This window comes from Electrophorus electricus, chromosome 16, assembly GCF_013358815.1.
Source record: "Electrophorus electricus isolate fEleEle1 chromosome 16, fEleEle1.pri, whole genome shotgun sequence".
Classification (NCBI taxonomy): domain Eukaryota; kingdom Metazoa; phylum Chordata; class Actinopteri; order Gymnotiformes; family Gymnotidae; genus Electrophorus; species Electrophorus electricus.
Window position 1 is genome coordinate 2395678 of NC_049550.1, and position 22073 is coordinate 2417750.

General features: G+C 39.4%; 2 protein-coding genes across 6 annotated transcripts; one reads left to right on the forward strand and one right to left on the reverse strand.

Annotated features, from left to right (window-relative positions):
• Positions 1-239: 239 nt before the first annotated feature.
• Positions 240-7089, forward strand: stk16 (serine/threonine kinase 16). 5 transcript variants are annotated; one of them, XM_027012956.2, is made up of 9 exons: positions 247-299; positions 872-923; positions 1293-1427; positions 2115-2334; positions 3297-3430; positions 4424-4544; positions 4808-4903; positions 5028-5149; positions 5408-7089. In XM_027012956.2, exons 3-9 carry the CDS (start codon positions 1342-1344, stop codon positions 5547-5549), a joined length of 921 nt encoding a protein of 306 aa, XP_026868757.2. In that variant the 5' UTR covers positions 247-299; positions 872-923; positions 1293-1341; the 3' UTR covers positions 5550-7089. The 5 variants fall into 5 exon arrangements, with proteins under 5 accessions (XP_026868756.2, XP_026868755.2, XP_026868757.2 ...); XM_027012955.2 differs by lacking the exon at positions 872-923 and having other exon boundaries at positions 240-299; positions 1290-1427; XM_027012954.2 differs by lacking the exon at positions 872-923 and having other exon boundaries at positions 244-299.
• Positions 7090-14432: 7343 nt separating this feature from the next.
• On the reverse strand, positions 14433-19575 carry mnx2b (motor neuron and pancreas homeobox 2b). The gene is made up of 3 exons (XM_027012947.2): positions 18972-19575; positions 17052-17212; positions 14433-16643 (listed from the first exon to the last, which is right to left on the reverse strand). The coding sequence occupies exons 1-3, from the start codon at positions 19402-19404 to the stop codon at positions 16269-16271; spliced, it is 969 nt and encodes a 322-aa protein (XP_026868748.2). The 5' UTR covers positions 19405-19575; the 3' UTR covers positions 14433-16268.
• Positions 19576-22073: the final 2498 nt, after the last annotated feature.

Sequence of the window (22073 nt, forward strand, 5' to 3'; positions counted from 1 at the left end):
AATGACGGGTTGCTATGACTAGGTCAAAAATTTATTTAAAGCGGTAGGAAAGTGAACTGTGCAAACAGCTGCTGGTAAAGGATTTTATTAGTAGTATTATTAGTTTCCGATGTTCATGTCTGATCCATTTTTTATAACGATGTATGGATGGATGCAACCTGCGAAAAGATATCAAATTAATGCTGGAAATTGTTGGGTTAACCGAGAGTGTTGTCTGTGCGTCAAATTACGTCGATGGTGGTCACGGAAGTATTTCTCTGGAGAACAAGAACGGAGGACGTCGAACTCCCGCTGTAAAGGTAAATTATCTACATTTTTGGGTTACCGCGCTTATACGAAAACACAGAGAACAAAGATGAGCAGTTATTAATGTCAAAAACAAGCCCAAAGGCTCTTTGTATTATAAACAGAATATAGCTAAATTGTATGGTCAATTTAATACGCCCCGAACGACTTGTTGAGACAGCCTACGGAATTAAACTGGGTGCCACGCTAGCTAAGAGTAGCTAGCTAGCGTTTGGGGAAAATACAGAAGTGGCGTAATCATAAACGTCAGATTCAAGCTATAGTAGCTGACTGCGCCCTGTGGGTCACGAAGCGGTGCGTTATGCCTTGCATCACAATTGAGTTCATATCCAAGTCTCACGCAACACATTTGCGATTGCTGAGACTAACGTCGAAGACAACCGCAGCCAATCGGTAGCTGCTGCAACACAAGCTCGAGTTATTCTGCGACCTGTTCTGTCAGTCTAGGAGCACCAAGCCGGTGCACTGACTTGAATAATTTAGCTGGCTAGCTCTGTCTGAGTGGGGGATTTTTGTGGCTTCTTGGACCTAAGGTCAGGTTTCCGCATGTCATTTTACTGGGCAGGAGTGCCGTCACGTTTTCACGGACAGCCAGAACATTTGGTCGGCGTTAAAAGGTAGGCGTTTATATGTATTTATTCCAAGCACGTAGTTTTGCAGCGTCTCGATTTGAAAACAACTAGAACTAATCGACTAGCTAATATGATAACTAATGTGGAAACCTCACGCAGTGTCGCAGACAGACAGGCAGCGGTTATTTATTGACTCCCGAAGTGAAATTCTGGTGCTAAAATCATCACAGAGTGAATATGAAGTGCTCCCAGACACATGGTATCTGTAAATTAATATGGTCATTCCATTAAAGCTTACTGAGCTGTTATTACTATGGGTGATGCTTCCGGGTATTTAACTGCATGTGCTACACGCGTTGGCGTCCTGATTTTCTATTTGCACGTGAGATGAACTCTGAAGCGTGTCTTCAGCAGGTCGGCTCTTCCGCCCCCGTTTGGTCAGGCGAGCGATGCTCCACCCAGGATGGGCCAGTCACTGTGCGTCTGCTCTCGCAGTGCCATCACCATAGACAGCAAAAGATACTACTTCATCCAGAAGCTCGATGAGGGGTAAGATTAGAGCACTTGTCTAAGGCGAGGCTTGGATGAAGGCGAGGCTTGGAGGGTCACTACACTGATGTAGTTTCCACTCACCAAGCTCATAATGCTGTGTTAAGTTTAATTAGTGGAGTCTGGTTACAGAACATTCCCAAACACTCAGTTACACAAGGTCTTAAGGAGTGGCCCAATATTAGGGCCAGGTGTGTTGAGTGTGCTTTCTGGCCAAACAGCAGGAGCTCCAGGAGTGGGCTTGACTTATGCTGCATTACCTGGCTTTTGTTTAGATGTCCTACACCAGGGCTCTGACGTTTTGTCCTACCTCATCGAAATGTCTTAGCCTAGCACACAGAGCACCTGCAGGTATTGTGTAGCAAGTACAGCTGTTATGTTCAGCAACTCTGGCATAAATCCAAATTGTACCTGGAGATCAAAGTAAACAGTAACACTATATTGGGTTCATTTAATGCACTTAAAGAAAAAAAGAGTTGCTATTGCAAATACAATAAATCTTTACAAAAATCCATAGTAATTATGATTCCTATGTCTAAAAACTGATATAGTGGTGATGCAGAATTCTTTGGTAGGACCGCTCAGTATATAGGATAAATTGTTAGAATCCAGGTGTCATAAGAACATCTGGCTGTTAACTCTTGAGAAGTGTGGTCCTTGATGCTGTACCCCCACCCCACAACTCAGAGGCTTCAGCTACGTCGACCTGGTGGAAGGCGCTCAGGACGGGCGCTTCTACGCACTGAAGCGCATCCTATGCCATGACAGCGAGGGGCGGCGTGAGGCCCAGGCCGAGGTGGAAATGCACCACCTCTTCCACCACCCGAACATCCTGAGCCTGAGCGGCCACGCCTTCGTAGAGCGCAATGGCAGGAACGAGGCTTGGCTCCTCCTCCCCTACGTCAGTGTAGGTTTAACTCCACCTGACCCAGCATGCTTTGTTGACGAGCCCTTATTTTAGCAATTACCTTTTATTCTTGAAGTATTTCTTAAATACTTTATATACATTTTAGATAAAAAAGGAAGGCTAAAAGATGGCTTACAAGAGTGTGAAGTTAGGCTGTGTAAGCCAGAATAGTCTCTGAGGTATCGACTTCAAATAGAGGTTCACAAATGTATAAGAGGAGAAATCCACACTCATGGATTGCATTCTTCAAGGTTTTTTTTTTTTTTTCCACTCTTCCTCATCCCTTCTTCATATTAACAGCAACTGGCAAACTCACCAAGAATTGACAGTTTTGCCAATAGTCATGATCAGGTCATCAGTTACATCTGTTGATGTTTTCCTGTTCTACTTCTCTAGTCTCCCTTCCACAAGGGTTGACATGATTGCTAGTTGCTTTTGTTAATATAGAAAATAAACCATTGAAGACTGCAACCCATGTGTGGATTTCACTTTTATAAATAATTGTTTTAGAGAAACACTGTATCCAATCAGAACTCACTACAGAAAGCTGCAGAACACAAGATGCTTAATGCTGAACAGTGAATTTAAACCAGTAAGTGTTATTAATAGAAATGCATCATTATTTTGGAGATTTGAATAAAATAAAATGTTACCCCCATGCTATTGGTAGCATTTCTGCTAGCCAAATGATTAGTTAATCTAAACTCTGCTAAATGAACAGTTCATCTAAACTATCCAAAATAAATTGTTCATCTAAACTGCTAACATAGCCCGTTGCATACTACACAACAGATGCAAAAGCTAGCCTTTCTGGGCTAACATTGTACTTGTGTGTTTTGGTGTTCCCCTTTCAGAAAGGAAGCGCGTAATTGCTTAAAGGCTATAGGCAATTCCCTTTTTGTGTCTTATGTGCACAGACTACTTGACATTTTCTCTGTGTGTTTTGACGCCTCCTCTTTCAGAAAGGAAGTCTGTGGTCCATTTTGGAGAAGCTGAGGGACAAGAGCAGTTTCATGCCAGAGGGACGCATCCTGCACATCTTTTGCGGCATTTGCGAGGGCCTCAAAGTGATTCATGATAGGGGTTACGCGCACAGGTACTGGCAGTGGAGCAAACCTTGCTCATTCCCGTAGTCTCTGTTCGAATGAGAGTATTTTGTTAAGAAGGGTCTGGTCTGAAATGGTTCCAGTATAAAACAGCAGCACAGTGGCTTGGTGATTAGCACGTTTGCCTCTCAGTGTTAGGTTCTCGGGTTTTTGTCCCGATCTGTTTGGAGTTTCCCCTGTTCTCCTCGTGTATTTCCTCTGGGGTCTCTTGTTTCTTTCCTCAGTCCCATAACATGGAGGTTAGGTAAAAATTGGCTATGCTAAAAATTGTCATAGTGAGAGTGTGTATGTGAATGACAGTATGCCTGTCTACCCAGTGATGGATGGTTTTCTGTCCTGGGTGGTGTTCTCTCTCCGCTTGCCACGCTTGTAGCAGTAACCCAGATGGCTGTTTCCAGTTGAGAGGACACTGTAAAATTAGATGCTGCTTTTCACCAGTGGGTTTACTGGATGTAAAAGCTGTGCGTTGATTATAAAGCATTATACAAGTGTAACAAATGAGAGGTGCTACATAGGTGTAATTTCATTCATCATTCATTCTTTCCTTTTTTCAGCGTGAACAGTTTGGAAATTGTCCATCATTATTTTGACCATAATAGTTTTTGTCAGAATGTGAATGCCCTGATTCATCAGAACATGGAACATCAGCCAGAATGTGAGAGATTACTCATGGCATGTCCAGTATGTGAATGGTTACAATGATTTGCACCCCCAACATGCAAAAAAAGCATCCAGAATGCTAATTTTAGCACGTGACTGATAGAATGCTTTGCATATCTCATCCTTCAGTGATGTCTTTGTTTGACGACAGTATGGCGAAAACAAATAAACATCATGCAAACTTAGCATGGGCCTGACAGTAGCTCCTTCCCCCTCAGACAAGCTGCAAAGCAGGTGTCTGAAAGTTCCAGCAAAAGTCTAAGATTCGGACCGTCTGGGCTGTGCAAGCTCGTTAATGGCAAAGCTCCACTCTGTGCCTTTAGGGACCTGAAGCCCACCAACGTGCTCCTGGAGGAGGATGACAGACCTCTCCTAATGGACTTGGGATCCATGAACAAGGCCCGGATCGAAGTGAGAGGATCGCGAGAGGCCATGACCATCCAGGTGAGAGGGTGGACCAGCCATGTCGCACCTGGGCTGACTTCTGGCAGCGTCGTGTTCTCTTCTTGGTCGTCCTCGTTGGCGCATTTTGCCTCACTCTCTTTCCCTAACTCACTTTCTCCCTCACATTATGTCCTTTTCTCCCCTCTCTCTCTCTCTCTCTCTCTCTGTCTCTCTCTCTCTCTGTCTCTCTCTCTGTCTCTCTCTCTCTCTCTCTCTCTCTCTCTCTCTCTCTCTCTCTCTCTCTCTCTCTCTCTCTCTCTCAGGACTGGGCGGCTCAGAGGTGCACCATCTCGTACCGAGCTCCAGAACTTTTCAGTGTGGAGAGCCACTGCATCATCGACGAAAAGACAGATATTTGGGTGAGTGGCTGAGACCTCACCTAAAAGTTACTGTTTCTCCATCTCTACCTCTTCATGACAGTACACGGCTGTTGTGTGTGGGTTTTGCCACTGGTGCATGTGCTCGTGTTGGTCCTGTGGCCAGTCATTAGGCTGTGTGCTGTACTCTATGATGATGCTGGAGGGGCCATACGATGTGGTGTTTCAGAAGGGGGACAGCGTGGCACTGGCTGTTCAGAACCCAGTGGCCATTCCTCAGCCATGCAGGTTAGCACCTCATCTTTTATAATCCCTTTTTGTTTTGTTTTGTTTTTTTTGTTTGCTTGCTTTTATATATATTTGTTTACCTTATTTAGTATATTTACTAAAGCTGTGCCACTTGCATACAACTACTCCCCCTCCCTTTGTTAATAAACATGTTTGCTAATGTGGAAGTATTGCTAACTGATAGTCCAGCAAGTAAGCAAAGTGAGGAATGGTTTGACTGCCAGTCCAGTCAGTCTGACTCAGCACCTCCTTGCACAGGTACTCTGAAGGGCTGCAGACCCTCCTCAGCTCCATCATGGTGACCAACCCTCAGGAACGTCCTGACATCAGCTGGGTCCTCGACCAGGTCAGGAACCTCCAGGGCACGGACGGCGGTGCTACGGACGCCAGCCGAGTATGACACTTCGGCCGGGAGGGAGTGTCTGCCTGGCTCCTTCCTTTCCTCATGAAAACTCCTTGTCTGGACTATGCACCCCGTTGCTCTTGGGTTCTTCTGCTTAAGCTAGACCTGGCCTCTCACGAGCATCTGCTTTTACCTCATTGAGTTCATGGATAATATAGGGCACGTGCGCATACACACACAAAATCATGTGAATGTGCATATCAATCTTCATACATATCAGTCAGAAACAGCCATGTTTTGATTTTAATCAAACTAGGAGATCTCATGCGGGATAGACTGGCACATAAAAGCAGGATCATGTGTTGGACAGTATGCACACAATCTCAATCATTTAGTCATGAAAACCTCTACTTTGTGTCCATTGCTAACTTCAGTATTGTCACAGTGACTGCCCATATACCATAGCATATATAACAATTTGCTGTACATATAAAGGGGGACAAAAAGTAATTCCTTTGATTCATGGAGAGCGCTGGATAGAAGTGGAAGAGTGCAATTGGAACTCAAGTTGGAGAACATATAGGTAAAAGTCCACTTTGTCTTCATTTTGAGATGGAATATGTCCTTAAAAGCAGTTCTTTGAACAAAACCTGCTTAGACACATGCTGAGCGAGCAACGATTGACCAGCTATTCAAGCTCGGACACTATTCATAAATGGGATAATTTATTAAATGGCAAAAGGAGATGAATGTGAATGAAATATCAGCATAATTTCAGTGCATCAACCAGCAGGGACACAGTTATAAGTTTTGATATGAGCAGTGAGATGTCATGGTTCCCTAGCAGTTCCTGATCCTGTAGCCTAGTCCATGTACCTGTAATGCAGCTAGCATGCACTGTACTCTGGCTCACAGCTGAATTTCAGTATGCATGGAGGCTGACATTCACTCTGTAGCCCTGATGAACACTTTTAAAGTTTAGTAGTGTCATGTCATGATTTGTAACCCAATATTTTGAAACGCTACATGTTTGAAGGAACCCTGTAATGACTAAAGGGTACTAAAGGGTCAAATGCAGTAAAATGTAAATGTTTTTCTTTTGTTTGTATTTTATTTATTTTATTAATGAATGCTTAGTAGGGCATCGCAACCACTTTCCTGTAGAACACATCTCTGGTCATCTGTGATCATTAAGACAGAATTAACCTGAGAGTTCATTTTGCCTTAATTCTGACTTGATTCATCTTTGTCTGAGGGAACTGACTTCAAGCATTCAGTACATAGGCTGCGTTTAGTTTAAGTTGTTAATTTTGAACAATTAGCAGGCTTATTTTTTATTGTACTATTATTCTTTTTTGGCATTGAGACGAATGGCAGTAATGTTGGTGTAATTTAAGGGCGCTTTCTATAGTGACTCTCGTGTGGTCTTAATGCTTAGCGTGCTGAGAACAAAATTCTTTAATTTTCTAAATTCTTTAATTTTAAAATATTTAATTGCATGTGTTATAGCAGAGCATCATGTCTCATTATGTTTTTCTTAGAGTTTTGCCTTAAGGCCTCTTTTTATTTTAAGTTGATTAAAAATAATTTAACTATAGCATGAGCTGTCTTATTTTTGTTGGGAAATGAATTTAATTGGAACCAAGAGAAAGTTCCATACTTTAATCTGGGCTTGACATTTTGTTCAGTTCTCTAGCTGTTAGATGACCTAGTTACATGTCCTAAAATTATTTCTACTGTATATGAAAGAGATTTTTGCTGCTATATATCTTTATTTAAGGGGGTTAAGAAGCATTACTTTTGGATCAGAAAAATGCTGCATAGGTGCTGACCAGCAGTGGGCGCTGTGTGCTCAGTGAAGTAATGACTGCAGTAAGATACGACCTGCTTTTAGGTGTCTCTCCAGAAGAGGTCAAAATACAGACACAGAGGGAAAATCCCCAAAACCACTTGGAATATCTGCTGTGCTTACATATGTGTATTGTAAAAGGTATGAAATTACCTATAGCTTTAAAAATGCAGTAAAGTTATACAAATTATGGTCCCTCTGTTACTAATCAATAGATGGGTGAGTGGAGTGATATTCCTGGGGTTGAGCACCTGTAGCTTCCCAGGTGAAACAGGTAGATCTAGGTGCTAACATCAATGTCATGGGTTTAATTCCCAAGGCATTAAAGGTACTGTTATACTGATTAATACATACTGTATAAGAGTGTTCAAAGTGCTGTAAATCAGAGGTGCCCAAGTCTGGTCCTGGTCCTACTACCCTGAAGAGTTTAAGGCCACTCCTAATCTCCCACTGGTTCTAATGTTAAGATGCCACTGGCGGACTTGATTGACTGGATCAGGTGTGTTTGATTAGGGTTGGTAGGGTTAGATTAGGTGTCCCTGTGGTAGAGTAATGAAGTATAAGAAGTCAGCTATGGGGACTTGAGACTCATGAACTCATAAAACAGCTCTGGAGACAATGTAATTGGAAATGTATAAGACCCTGACTAGGAAATACAACATACAAATAAAATTGTTAAAAAGTAAAAAAAAAAAAAAAAGACATGGTCTTGGATATATAATAATGTTTGCATTCTTCATTTTGATGCTGTTAAACTGGATTGTTTTCTTTGTGCTATTTATACTGTTTCTAAACATTTCTATTTAGCTGACACTTTTATCCACAGCGACTTACAATTATGGCTGAGTAAAACTTGAGCAATTGAAGGTTAAGGGCCTTGCTCAGGGGCCCAACACTGGCAACTTGGTGGTCGTGGGGCTTGAACCAGCAACTTTCTAATTACAAGTGAAGTACCCTAAGCACTGCCCAAAAGAAAGCACTCTAAAATTAAGTAAACATATCCCACTTAGCTCCTCTCTGTCACCCTGCTCTATGGAGCAAACATCCTTAAGGGTGCAGGATCCCTGGCCGCTGCAAGTCACCAAGGTCAAACTGACGTTTCGGCTTGCTCCTCCTCTTAATCAATCTCTCCCATGACCCAGACACCCGGCTTACACAAAGCATCTGCGCAGCACAGGGCAACTTTAACCTGCCATCCAATCAGATGTAGCCTTCCAGCATGCACACACAGTCCCCATGGAATAAATTATGCTTTGAATAGCATTTTCTCATGCACCTCCTCTAGTTTGTGATTCTGGGGTACCGCCTTCCAGGTTACTGTCCATTATGCAGAAAGCAAGTTTATAATGAAGGTCCTCTCCCATTGGTCAACTGTCTTTTAGTTTCTTCATCGTAGAGGTTGTACCTCCAGCAATGATGTCATGCTAATCCACATCAAGGTCAAAGCAAAGTCATCCTCATCCTGTTTGTGAGTAAAGACTCTCTGTCAGCCACCGTGCGCGTCATTTGGCAAAGCGGAGTATTTGTAGCTTCAAGTATATTCACTTATCTTTGCTAGCGTGAGATTGCTTCACAATTCATTTTTGCAAATTTGGATTTAATAAATAACTAAAGAAATGCTACAAATAAATGCATACATATCTACGTTTGTGTGTGTGTGTGTGTGTGTGTGTGTGTGTGTGTGTGTGTGTGTGTATATCTCCAATGAAGATTCTAGGTGAGTAACTTCAGTGTACTGCAGTAAGAGATGTAAAGATATCCAAGCTTGCACAGCTGATGAAGGACCTCAGGACCTCTGTCCAAAAAGTTATGTTTCTCTCTCTCTCTCTCTCTCTCTCTCTCTCTCTATATATATATATATATATATATATATATATATATATATAGAGAGAGAGAGAGAGAGAGAGAGAGAGAGAGAGAGAGAGAGAGAGAGAGATTAAAAATTACAATTTTAGGCAGAGGTCCTTCATCGGCTATGCAAGCAATATGCTTCCAAATTAGTAGTAGGAAGAGCATAATGAACATAATCATGAGAAATCATAATGTTCATTCCATGGGGTTCTAATGTTCCAAGAGTGTAAATTAGTTATTTGAATTTCCTAATTTCCTTGTTGCCATAGTAACAACTAGCAATGCAAACAGATATGTCATTACTGCAGTGTCCATTAGTTAAAATGCCTTGCCAATGGAAATGACAAATCCTTCATTCTGATGGACAAAAGTTGTTCAACAACCTGATCAGCAAGACTTCTCTTGGTTTCTCCAATATAAAGCTGATTACATCACTTACAAGTAAATACAGTAGACAACCCATGCAGTAAGACATGAGGTAGAATGGGTAATGAGAACTGATCCTTTTGTGTCAATTATTTTTGTGACTGGGTTAATACATTTACATGTAGAACATCTAGAGTGGTTGCAGGCTACGGTACCACATGATGAGCATGTCTTTGATTTATTTTATTTTTTTTTCTCATCTGTAGGAGATAAGTAGAAGATTCTTAAAAAGCATGTGGTCTTTGCATCATCCTGGAGGATTCTGAGATGTTTGAGCATAAGTTTAATTATTATTTGTTGGATGATAAGTCAGCACCAATAGAATTCTTGTCTTAACACCAGATTGTTTATAGGTCAATGTGTCTACTCTCTGAACAGGTAAAACATGAGCAAAGGCACCATCTATGACTTCTGCAGGAAACCCACAGTTTTGAAAATATTCACACATTTCCATACTTTTCTGGAGGAAGTCTTCATTCTCACTGTAAATGCACTTAAGTCTAAGTAGCTGTGAGTAAGGGATGAAGTTTTTACAGTCCTTGGAATGTGAAGAATTGTATTGCAAATAGGAATGAGATGAGAGTCTTTGGGTTTATAACAGGTGGTGTTATTTAAACAAGAATTTCCAAACTTCACTGAAATATCCAAAGGGTTATCCTCATGCCAGGATGTGCTATATTCCATTTTCATAACAGAGCTCGGTGGGACTATTTCATAACAGAGCTGAGAATGGAAAAAAAAAAAAGAAAAGTTGGAGCTCTTCTAATGTGAATGTAGCAGTACCAAAAATGTCATCAATGTGTCATTATGTTAGAAGAGCTCTTCTTCATTCTTCATTCTCACACAGCTGTCAAATATACATAGAATACATCACATCCTGGCGTGAGACCACAAGACGCTGGTAGAGAAAGCATGCATTAATTGTATTAGCTGTCAGATTAAAGGGGTGAACGTTTATATTTATGATCAGATGAAGGTAAACTCAGCTATAAAGATTCTGACTTCAGGCAGCCCTGTGCATCCAAAGCAGCCACTAACTTGTATAGTAAACAGGCCATTTTGTTCGTGTTCGTTCGGAAATCACATCTCAAGGATTCAGGCGTATTTATTATAGCGGAAAGACACACGGCCTGTGCACTCGAGCATCCAGTCATAACCGTCTTGCTTGGTAGCTAGTCGCTTATCTTATTAAACCAAATTTCGCATTTGCATGATAGATTTCCCGCTAGCGTAATAAATGTCTGTCCCGGACGAAACCAGGGGTATGAGAAAGAAAAGACCTGGCAGTTTCAATAAAGTTTATTGCCCCCAAACTTGGCCTTTTTCTCGTCACGTTTTGAATGGTGGTTAAAAGTCAGGACTAACGTGAAATATGGGCCCCGTCGCTATTTCCTTTAACCTCCCTCCAACCACCCCGGGCCCCCCCCACACACGCTACCATCACCACCACCACCATTAGATTAAGTGACACGACAAGGCCGAGGAAAAATCTCGACCAATATAGGTGATTACTTTAAAAGACCACACAATCTGTTCATATTGCCGTAATGAGCCGGACATTTTGCTGATTGATTAAACTACAGAGTATAAAATGTATTACGGGGTCGTGCAGCAAGTTACTGTTCCAGATTTATAAGCAGCAAAGTTGAAGGAAACTCGTCTATTTAACTATGAAATTATGCTTCTTAGAACAATTTTTGTAGATGGGGAATATAAAAATTAGATAAACGCATTATGCATGAAGCTTACATACAAAGGTACATACAAAGAAGCTATAGTATTTTTAATATCTGTATTTTGACTAAAATATATTTTAGGCTGTTGCTTTAGTGGTTAAAATAAGATGTAGACAGAACTTATGTCACATTTACCGTTATTGTATATACACTAATAATTTAAAATGCGAAAATTTAAGTTCAAATTTCTGCTGCAACACATTCTGTTCAAAATAGTGTTCTTAAAACCGTTTCAGATAGTGCGACCGTTGACGAGTATTTTATTAGAGTTGCTTAATTCTGTCTCTGTCTCGCGCTGTCTCTCTCTCTCTCTCTCTCTCTCTCTCTCTCTCTCTCTCTCATAGTCATATAAAACCTCTTGTCCACTTCCAAGTCTGAGTCAATAAATATGCTCTTTATAACATGTTTTACAATATATGTACTATATGGGCTAGAAGTATAAATATGTGTTAATATTTGTACAATACAGATCATGCCTTTTTAAAAATATTATTATTTATCTCCATATCCGCTCTGCATATCCATACGCACTTCTCCATGGCCACCTTCTTCTCGTGAGCGCTTCTTATATCCCGATTACACTGACTGGGGTGGCACGCGAAAAAAATATACGATATCTTACGTTTAATACGTTTACGTATGCAGTGAAAAAATCCAGCGCATCTTGATTGTTGACATAGCCACCGCAAACGGTGTGATCGAGCATCACCGCTACTGTACCGACTGCATAACGCCCTTACATCGTAACAAACACCATGGAGACGAGTAGATGCAAATGATCTTTGACTTTTTGACGAGTGATATGTCCTGCAAATCGTCAGATATTACGTTATTCCTGTGCTGATATTTAAATATTGCATAATCTGCAACAAAAGGTACGAATTTACGAATTTCATACTTGATACCTTTACTTTTTTACGAATTGTCATACTTTATACCTTTACGAAACCTTATCTTTCAGGTTATACCTTAATCAATAAGACACCATGTGCATTGGACAGGTTCCTTTTTGGCGAGAGCAAGAAACTGTATCTCTAATGTCATCTCTAATTTAATGGTACTACGATGTGATAAGAGTGTGTTATATATGTACCTTATACTTTGAACCATTCTTTACCTGGTTAAACCAAGCGGTACATGGTTTTAACACAGGAAATGCACCTGCTTTCTTTCTAGGTACCCCCATCAAGATGCTTCCCAGCAAGTGGATCCCAGTTTAAAGTTCTACTTTCAAAATCAAAACTTAATCAGAGTCCATAATCAGAGATCCCAGGTCACAGTAATGACAGGAAGATCTTTGCTGCAGAAGGAGTCCCTAAAAATTCAAAAATAAAGAAAGACTGATAGTGAAGTCCACTCACCACTTTATCTTAGCTGACGTAATAGGACATTTGATCTCCAAACCCATGCTGTAATTGATGACTTCATGACCCAAGACCAACAAATTATTCCTTTTCATTCACTTCTTCTGCAACTAATTAACTTTTCAAATCTGATAGGACTGCCGTGTCCTCTAATACCATGGTTTGGACCAAGCCTTACACCTTCCAATTTCACAGCATTTCCTCTGCTCACTTACATTCAACTACTAAAAGTGCAGTACGTTGTGAGCTAATTAAGGCATCTAAAAGCAGAGAAAGCACAAAAAATTCCCTGGTGTTCGTGTTTATATTAACCAGAGAGCAAAAATTGCATGAAAGTCTTTTGCCCTGTGATTCCCTGTCCAAATGTACACTGGATCTCTTGCAAACACTCAGAGCAGAGCGTTTACTGACTCAGTAAGCACTGCCTCTGTCCGAGGCAAATCCCACTGTAGGTTAAATGAAACACAGCTGCTTTGGTGTGGCCAGTTAAAAATGCATTTAATCACTATATAAATGTTGTAGAGCATGACCCCCATGACAGAGAAATTATGCTCCTCATGTCCTGTATTTAATCACCACCCTCATATGGACTCTCAATAAAATACCCCATTTTGGTCACATTCTCATAATTTTTGCATATGGGTCTGTCTGTTTTTTGGGGGGTTTTTTGGTGGGGGGATTTCTGTTCACCTTGCAAATGAAATGGACCTGGTGACATCACAGACAAGTGGCTGATTGCTTTACTTCCCCTTTATTAACTTAATTAATATACTATGTGTAAAACCCGACAGAGTAATTCATATTTGAGAAGTGGGGTCGTAAATAATACAAACTGCCGGGTTTGTTATGCTTTGTTTTTGCTCTCTCTTTTTTTGTGTTTGTTTTTTTTTGTGCATTGTCGAGAGACAGGAGTAGAAGTAAGGGTGGGGGGTGGGGGGAATGCATGTACTTTTCAGATATTTTCCATTATGTGATGTGAAGTAAGTAATGTATGTTCAAATGTGGCCAGTGTATCTACTGAGCCTGGTTTGCATGCACCACTGTGCTTCCTGCCACTGCCCCACTGGGGGGTGGGTCAAAATTTGTCTAGTTACATGAAGGATTTCTTGCTCTACCACCATGCAGTTATTTTCAGTTTCTCTCGTTTCTGAGCTTGGGATTAAAGATATCTCTTTATTTTTTGCGGTTATTTTATAATCATTAGATGATCCGTTTCCACATGTTGAACAACGGAGCACAGACTAATGCTATTTGCCTGGTCTTTGCTCTCAAACTCGTGTCTCGCCTAAAAATGGTGAAGTTGCCACCAATGAATGAGTGGTAATAGTGGTCAGATAGCAAAATGAAAATTATGCCCTCAGAGTTTAATTAATTGTTAAATTCTCTTTGCATATTTGGATGGAGTATCCCTTTAACTGCACTGTTTCTCAGATGTTGATGTCGAGGAGTGATTCTCTTTGCACAGGCTTTTAGTGTTTGTTTGGTGCTATGACAATGGTTATGAATCCTTAATCTCTTATCCTTTCCAAAAAACAAATACAACTGGTTGTATGTTATGTTATGCACAAGTAGATGATGTAATATGTAACACTATCATAGCAGTTAAGAAATAATACAATTTTCAATTGTTCTCAATTTCTCAATTTGAGAGTCTAAAGAGAAAACATCAGATTTCATACTGAACAACATAGGTCAACTTAATAATATTGCATTTTTATTACATGGACTTCACAACAAGCACATGAATCAAATAATGAAGCAAATAAATTAGAATGACCTCAGTAGGTTTAAATAATCTCAAGTTGAACAGGAGTGCAAAAACATCTTCCAGCAGTAAACCTCAAACACTTTATCCTTGGAAAACAAGTATGTAATTGCCACCAGTGGACTAACGATACCTTTCTACAAGACTCACTGGCACCTGTAACCCTAACAAATATGTTGGCTTATCGACCTGATTTGTTTTCCAAGGAAAATTCAAGTTAAAAGTGAAAATGAATTTCCATTCTCCTTAAAGCACATAAACCCAGCTCTTACTGCCATCTCAGATCAACTGGAAACTAACCCTCAGTCACACACTGAACTACAAGGGCCTCTAGGATCATTTGGTAGTCACATATACTTAGATAATACACTTAAAGTTTGAATTTATGTACTTTCTTGTTTTTATAGTTCACTGGCTTCACTTTGCTCTGTTAAGAGCTATGGAATTATTCTGTAGTATGTCAACTGGATACATATATCAATTTATTTTAGCTGTTATACCTACTAACCTTAGCAGTCCAACATAGGTTTAATAATTTAAAATTGTTTATAATTACAACATAGAGGCCTAAGAGCATATTTTGGTACTTTTGCACAAACATACACTTATATCAAGAGTTATTACATGTTATGTAGCATTTCAAAAGGCTTTTGTAAGTTCATAACTGCAACCACCACAAAGTGTAACCAAAAAAGCACCATCATGCCATCAGAGTAGTAAATACAGTGGCAATACGGGAAATGTTTACAAGGATGTTTCAAAGATTTATAGGGGTGGAAGATGGTTTTAAGTTATCCTAGCAATTGTCTTGCATAATGAATCCTGAATGTATGTAAATATTGGCATGTTTCATTCTGTGGCATGAGTAATTTCCTAATGATCCTCATATGCAGCAAAGCTTTGAAAAATGCATCCCAAGTTATTTTACAACTTCTAGGTTTAACAGCAGGATGATATTGATTCCTTGAATAATAATTCGTATCTGTTTGTTTTAGTCAATAAAAAAAAAAAGTTTCCTGCTCCTTACGATAGAATAACAAAACGTCCATGTTTACAATGTCACACGATGCCGAGATAATAAATGCTGCACAACTATCATTTCTTGAAATGAAACAAATTATTTTTAATCAAAATAAATAAAAAAACAACCTACAAATATATTTAAACCATAATGCTGAGACTAATTGTATTGTCCGACGCCGATAGGCTTGACAAACGCAACCTTACGTGAACCTCTATGTTCTGTCCCAGCGCTGATTTCTTTCAGTGAACATGCTTGGTTTCTTAAAGGAAACACGAATTTGAGGGGCAGCTGAAGAATGCATATTCTTGTCCCCAGCACTTTTCAAAGCAATGTCACATCCATGTCCTAAAGTATGTCAGATTAGGGAAACTCACTCTTATTAAGACATATATGTTGTGTATTCATGCATGTGTGCATTATTTTATGAGTGTATTTGATAAGGAATCATGTTTGATGTATCAGACTGAGATTCTGGAGGACTACACAAATGTAGAGCTTAGTGTTGTCACTAATGTTACAGGATAAAATGTATTAATAAAGAGTTTAGTACTCTGCAGTGATATTACTTTCCTGTAGTACAGCCTGTCATACCTGTATTATACTGCCTTTACAACTTTTTTTAATTTTTTTATTGTATTATCACAAGCCACAGTGGAGTTGTCTGAGATGTTCAAACATGCCCATCAGGAACTTTTATCATTAGGCAGTCACTCAGTTCAGAACACAGAGAGTGGATCCCATCTCCTGATTCTCCTGTCTTCTCATAATCCTGCCCCAATCTTCCTGTCCCCACCTCCTATCTGCACCATGTCATCATCAGAATATGGGCTGTGGTGGTGGTATTCCACCTCCGTGTCATTCTGAAGAAAGTCAGAACCCTGCATGCTAATGTCGCCATTCATGAACTCGTGCTGCTCCACCTCATCTTCATCCTCCTCCTCTTCCTCTTCATCTGCATCCTCTTCACCAAGGCCCTCCACATCCTGAGGGCCTGCCCTCTGGGTTTCCCCAGCTGAGTTCTCACTAGTCGGTTTAGCTCCACCCCGCTGTCGCTCCGCCTCCATCTGGGCAGCTTGCTCCTTAGCCTTACGACTGCGTTTCCATTTCATCCTGCGGTTCTGAAACCAGATCTTCACCTGCACATACACACAGAGGTTTTGGTCAAAACATGCAGGATAAGACATACAGGATTAAGACACCCTCTTGATGAAGCAAGAACTTTAAAAGAGGTTCCCAGCTCAATGTTGATGAGACCTTTATGGGCCTTGAAGTACTAAATTGATAGTAGCGGTAGCAGTCAGCCCAATTTTCCAGTAATTTTATATTCAGTACAATGTATCTTTTATCACATCCCTTTCTTTATGCCAGTTCTGTAACAAGACGTTAACTAGTAGCCCTTTTATAGATATCTACATCTGACTTGACCTACTAAAATTCTAACATCAGACATTGTATCAGAGCAATCTCTCATACACACACACACACACACGCGCACGCGCACACACACACACACACACACACACACACACACACACATCCCTTACCTGTGTCTCAGTCAACATTAGTGAGGTAGCCACCTCAAAGCGCTTGGGCCGGGAAAGATACTTGTTAAGCTTGAATTGGTTCTCCAGCTCAAGTAGCTGCTGGCTGGTAAATGCTGTACGTGGCCGCCGACATTTACCCATCAACCCTGTCTGAGGGCCAGCTAAAGAAGATGAAGGAGAAAAAAGAGAAGATATTCAAAACAGGCCATACAAGGCTGTAACCTTTTTAAAAAGCCCACAAAGACAAAGTAATAATAATAATAATAATAATAATACTAAGAAGAAGAAGAAAGAAGTTTTTCAACAAATTAGCACTGAAAAACAACTTGCATGATTTTACTGTATTGTAACTAGGGGTATATTTTTATTGTTTAATTATACAATTATGATGTAGAATGCTGTCCAGTTTACTTATAAATAAGTGAAAATACATTTACTTTACATTTGATCTTTTTTATTGATTTGTTGGGAGGACATAAACTTTCAGGGGCAATTCTCTCTTAAAAGCATGTACGTCATTGTTAAAACTATAAATCGATGACAATAACATAAGATGCATTCAAGAACCTTTAAGATTTAAGCACAAAGGCAAATTTTTGTAGCTCTACTGTAATTCATGTCCAGATTATTTCTATAAGATTATTGTTTCTTTTAAAAAATCTGAAGGATTAGTAGCAAACACACACACACACACACCGACCCAGAAATTGTCCGCAATCATTAAGAATAATAGCTTTACTGCAGTTTATTGCTGATGTGAGGACACAGAGGAAGTGGGTACGAGGACCATAAATGTGAGAGCACACCATTAACTTAATGAAAATTCAATGAATGCTTTGGGGATTTTATTGATGAACTCAAGAACACTTAAGGTGTTTGTTTATAGTCTCCTCCACACACAAAGGCATTTCAAATAAGACAATGTTTATGGGTATATAAATAAACCAAAAAGAGGGCCATTGCAGACTGCTATAAATTGTAGTTTCACAAAACAAAAGGTAGAGCTGTCCCCTAACAGTTATTACCAACTGACAGTTTTCACTGTTGGACCATTTTTATGTTACATTGAAGCAATATACATGCATGCAAGGCCTTATAGATCCCATTTTATTATTATTTTTAATTTAATTACATTTTTTTATTAGCCACACAGACAGACTTCTTCTTCTTCTTCTTCTTCTTCTTCTTCTTCTTATTATTATTATTATTATTATTATTATTATTATATTAGTAATTAGTAATAATAATAATAATAATAATAATAATAATAATAATAATAATAATAATAATAATAATAATAATAATAATAATAATAATAATATCATTATCATTTCGAAGACATCTAATTACTTTGTAGGCTAATTTCAGTAGATTTTCAAATTTCATAAGATTTTCATATCTTAAATAAATGGATGGATGGATTACAAAATCTGCTTATTTCAGGATGTCTACCTAAAAATCTGTTATTAATAAAGAATATATTGTTTCTCAAGCACTTGTTACACCCGAATACCGTTTTAGTTTTAAAAAAAACTCTCTCTCTATCTATCTCTCTTCTAGATATGCTGCAATGTAGCCTAAGTGCATAACATTCACATACTGTAATTTGGAGTGGCTAAAAATGGCACATTATTGTTTACTTTTAAGAGACATTTCGTTGACTCTTGGGCCTTATTTGTTATAGAACAGGTTCCTGCAACTGACAGGAGTCCTGCAATTTTCCAACTAGATCTGACCTGTGTTAGAAGCAAACTCGAGGACTTTATTTTCGCACATATAAAATATTTTATGACGGATTATTTTGAGATTCGTCTTGAAAGGTCGCAGGACCTCCGTATGGGCAGATTTGTGAATACTTTAGCTACATAAAATAAGTTAATTTTTAAGTATAATAACAAATAAAATTAGGGAGTAACTCACTGCTATAGTCCGGAAGGCGAGGCACCATGATTCCGGCTCGTATCCAGTGCTCCAGCGGTAGGGATCCAGCCATTGCTGCCGCCTTCAGGTGTTCCGGGTATGTTTGAGTCAGCTGCGAAAAACTAGAGTACGCAAATGCTGGATGTTGGGCTCCCAATGCCGTCATAGGGTACATGGGCGCTGGGTACATCCCTGGGATTGGACTCTGTGGCAAAGGAGAAAGTCCTGGGTGGGGTAGATTGAGCAGACCTGGTTTGGGTATGATCCCGGGCTGAAGCTGAATAACACGAGGCGACGGGGTGTCGGCACGGCGGCAGGACACCGGGCTACCCGTAGGACTATCGTTGCTCAGAGGCGGCGACAGTTCTCGGTTACTTCGATGCGTTTCATCTGCCAGCAGAGCATCGATCCTGAAATTTTTCGATTTCTCCATAGCAGCTACTTTCCGGGGCGTTACTAAAACTGTTCAGAGCAGCGCGCAAAAGCAACAAAAATCACTACATAAAACTTCTCCTTGTAGTCGCCTAGTAATTCAAATTCTGTGCGCAATTGTGTTTGCCCGGAATGCCGGATAGATGATTTTTTTTCCCTCTGTAGGTTCAAATGTTCACACGTTAGACCGCGATGTCTGTGTTTGCCACCACTTCGATCCCATCCTGTTTAAAAAGGAGACTAAAGTAAACAAACCATAGACTACTTTCAGCTGTCATGCGGCCATGTACTGCAAAACACAAAGCTTTTAACTTGACCGCTAAAATAAGTTCACCTCTTTGTAGCTTCCCGATATATATATACTTTTTTTTCAAAATCCTCTCTGAAAGACATGTTTGCCATCTCGCCTTGCACTGTGCACTTCCTTGAGCAAACGCTACAGCACTTCAACGTTTCAGCAAACGACGATTGGCTCGAGTGGCTGCCCCGCGGGAGTTCTATTACTTGACAGTCTTCTAATTAACTAATCACGTTCTCGTTTTCCGTCATCGGGTGAGAGAGTTCGGTGAGTGTTTATTTTTACACCAGAGACTTTACACGACTAGACTCGGGCTTTCTTTTCTATACAAACAGCTGACCTAGAAACGTCTACTCTTTCTTATGTTTCAAATTTCGCGAAACGGTAACTAAATGTTTTATATTCCCAGTTAGGCTATGAAAGTATTTATTTATGTCGCAATGAATTACTACATAAATACAAATATAATTTTAATAACAGTAATTCTTACTAGCCACAACAAGAGCAACCACAAGAAGAAGAAGAAGAAGAAGAAGAAGAAGAAGAAGAAGAAGAAGAAGAAGAAGAAGAAGAAGAAGAAGAAGAAGAAGAAAATATTGTTAGTAATAGCTTAATGCATGTGTTGAAACTAGTTCATGAAGGTAATAGACGGAATTATGGTATTTGTAACAGCTTTTGATTTAAACTCCAATTATATTATTTTTAAGAATCTGAACTGATATTAAATTTAATGATCTATAATTATACACATAAAATAGACTATTAAGAATTGTGATTCAATGATTATCTACTATCTGTTTATGTATATACTCAACATGTATGCAGCATCGTCATTTTTTTATTTCTACAAAATTATGAAACTAAAATAATGTATAAATAAAAAGTTAATATTGTTCATAACTGACAATTAACAACTCAGCATAATAAACAAGCAGGCCCCTGGTTGAAGACACGCAACCAAAAAGTATTTCTAAATAATTAAATATGTATTTGAAACACCATTCTATTACATTTTATTCGCTGTTTATTCACTATAGCGAGTGTTGGAATGCACGGTAAACAACTAAAGAAATCAAACGATCATTTATGACACGCAAATAGTTAATGTTCTAATAACTATTAATTATCCCAGTAACTCTTGCGTTAAAAGAATTAAAACATAGTATTTCTCCTTTTTCGTTTCGTTTCGATAGGCGACGTGCCGATAAGTCAAATACTGGCAATAGGCGTCCGTTTGGTCGAATATACAGCAGGCCCAGTCGAGGCGCAGTGAATTGAAATTCTGCATTCATCTCACGTTTTAAACGTGTCCAATAACCATACACAGAATAATAAAATCGAAGATGTCATCGTTTCTGAAAACGTCGCTCAGAAAAAGTGATGTTTTTGTAGCAGCTGACCCGAGAAGATTGAAGCGGTGACACCCCTTATCCTTTCTGTCCCTATCACGTAGATTACCTGCTGTCGCCATTGCTGATATAGAGCTAATTTGCTCAGGGGAAATCAACGCCTGCCGCCAAGTGCTTCGCGCGTATTCGAAGCAACCTCTTCCCCCATTGCCTGTTCCGCCGCCTTTATGATTTTAAACTAATTTAAATAGGCAGGCCACTGGTAAATCCGTCATTGGCACCAAGAGACATAGGCGCACAAATTATATTGAATCAATGCTTGGTATGGCACCGCTACCCGTGTCACGTGTCTGAATAAGTATAGCCTATTCACTTATTCACACTCACGCTCACATACACACACGTTCTTGCATTACTCTTTGTAGGGTCTTTCCATTTGCTTGTGTTTCCTTTTAGATTAGCTCCTTCAGTTTATTATTGGCTCCTTCACTTTTTCAAATAAAATCTCAAGAGAATAAAAAAAGGAGACAGATTTTAAAAAGGCCTTTATATGATGGCAAGCTCGCAATTAAAAAGCCAAAAATAACGATAAAACAAAATGTAGACATTTTGTTTAAAACATTGCCCTTGGAAAAATCTGAAACGGCTGATAATCTTGCCTAGTTTGTTTTTGGGGGGCTTTTTTTGTTTGTTTTGGGGTTTTTTTGTTTTGTTTTTGTTTTTTTACCACAGGATAACATAACCTACTTACATTGGTTATTTATTTATTTTGTATTGTACAAAAAGTATACTGTATATTAATTGCATTGCACATGAATTGTAGGCTGAATCATTATTTAGGTTATTAAGCTTTCGCTTAAGGTTAAGCTTTCGCCTAAAGTTTCTGCACAATGTCTTTTTATCTTTTACTTTCTTGTTTCTGTTCTCACTTCGCCGATAGTTTTCGTTGTTATCAAAATACTAAGTTGAATTCAGGAAGTCAAAAGCCAGACTGAGGTCTTTCTTTCTTAGGCCATACAATCA

What these genes read in the sequence shown, in the direction of transcription:
- stk16 (XM_027012952.2), top strand. Translation starts at nt 853, where the DNA reads ATGTCATTTTACTGGGCAGGAGTGCCGTCACGTTTTCACGGACAGCCA. An exon ending in CATTTGGTCGGCGTTAAAAG is followed by an intron (nt 924 to 1,289) that starts GTAGGCGTTTAT and finishes GCGTGTCTTCAG; the next exon opens with CAGGTCGGCTCTTCCGCCCC. An exon ending in ATCCAGAAGCTCGATGAGGG is followed by an intron (nt 1,428 to 2,114) that starts GTAAGATTAGAG and finishes CCCACAACTCAG; the next exon opens with AGGCTTCAGCTACGTCGACC.
- mnx2b (XM_027012947.2), bottom strand. Translation starts at nt 19,404, where the DNA reads ATGGAGAAATCGAAAAATTTCAGGATCGATGCTCTGCTGGCAGATGAA. An exon ending in TCGCCTTCCGGACTATAGCA is followed by an intron (nt 17,213 to 18,971) that starts GTGAGTTACTCC and finishes CATCTTCTTTAG; the next exon opens with CTGGCCCTCAGACAGGGTTG. An exon ending in TAATGTTGACTGAGACACAG is followed by an intron (nt 16,644 to 17,051) that starts GTAAGGGATGTG and finishes GTGTATGTGCAG; the next exon opens with GTGAAGATCTGGTTTCAGAA.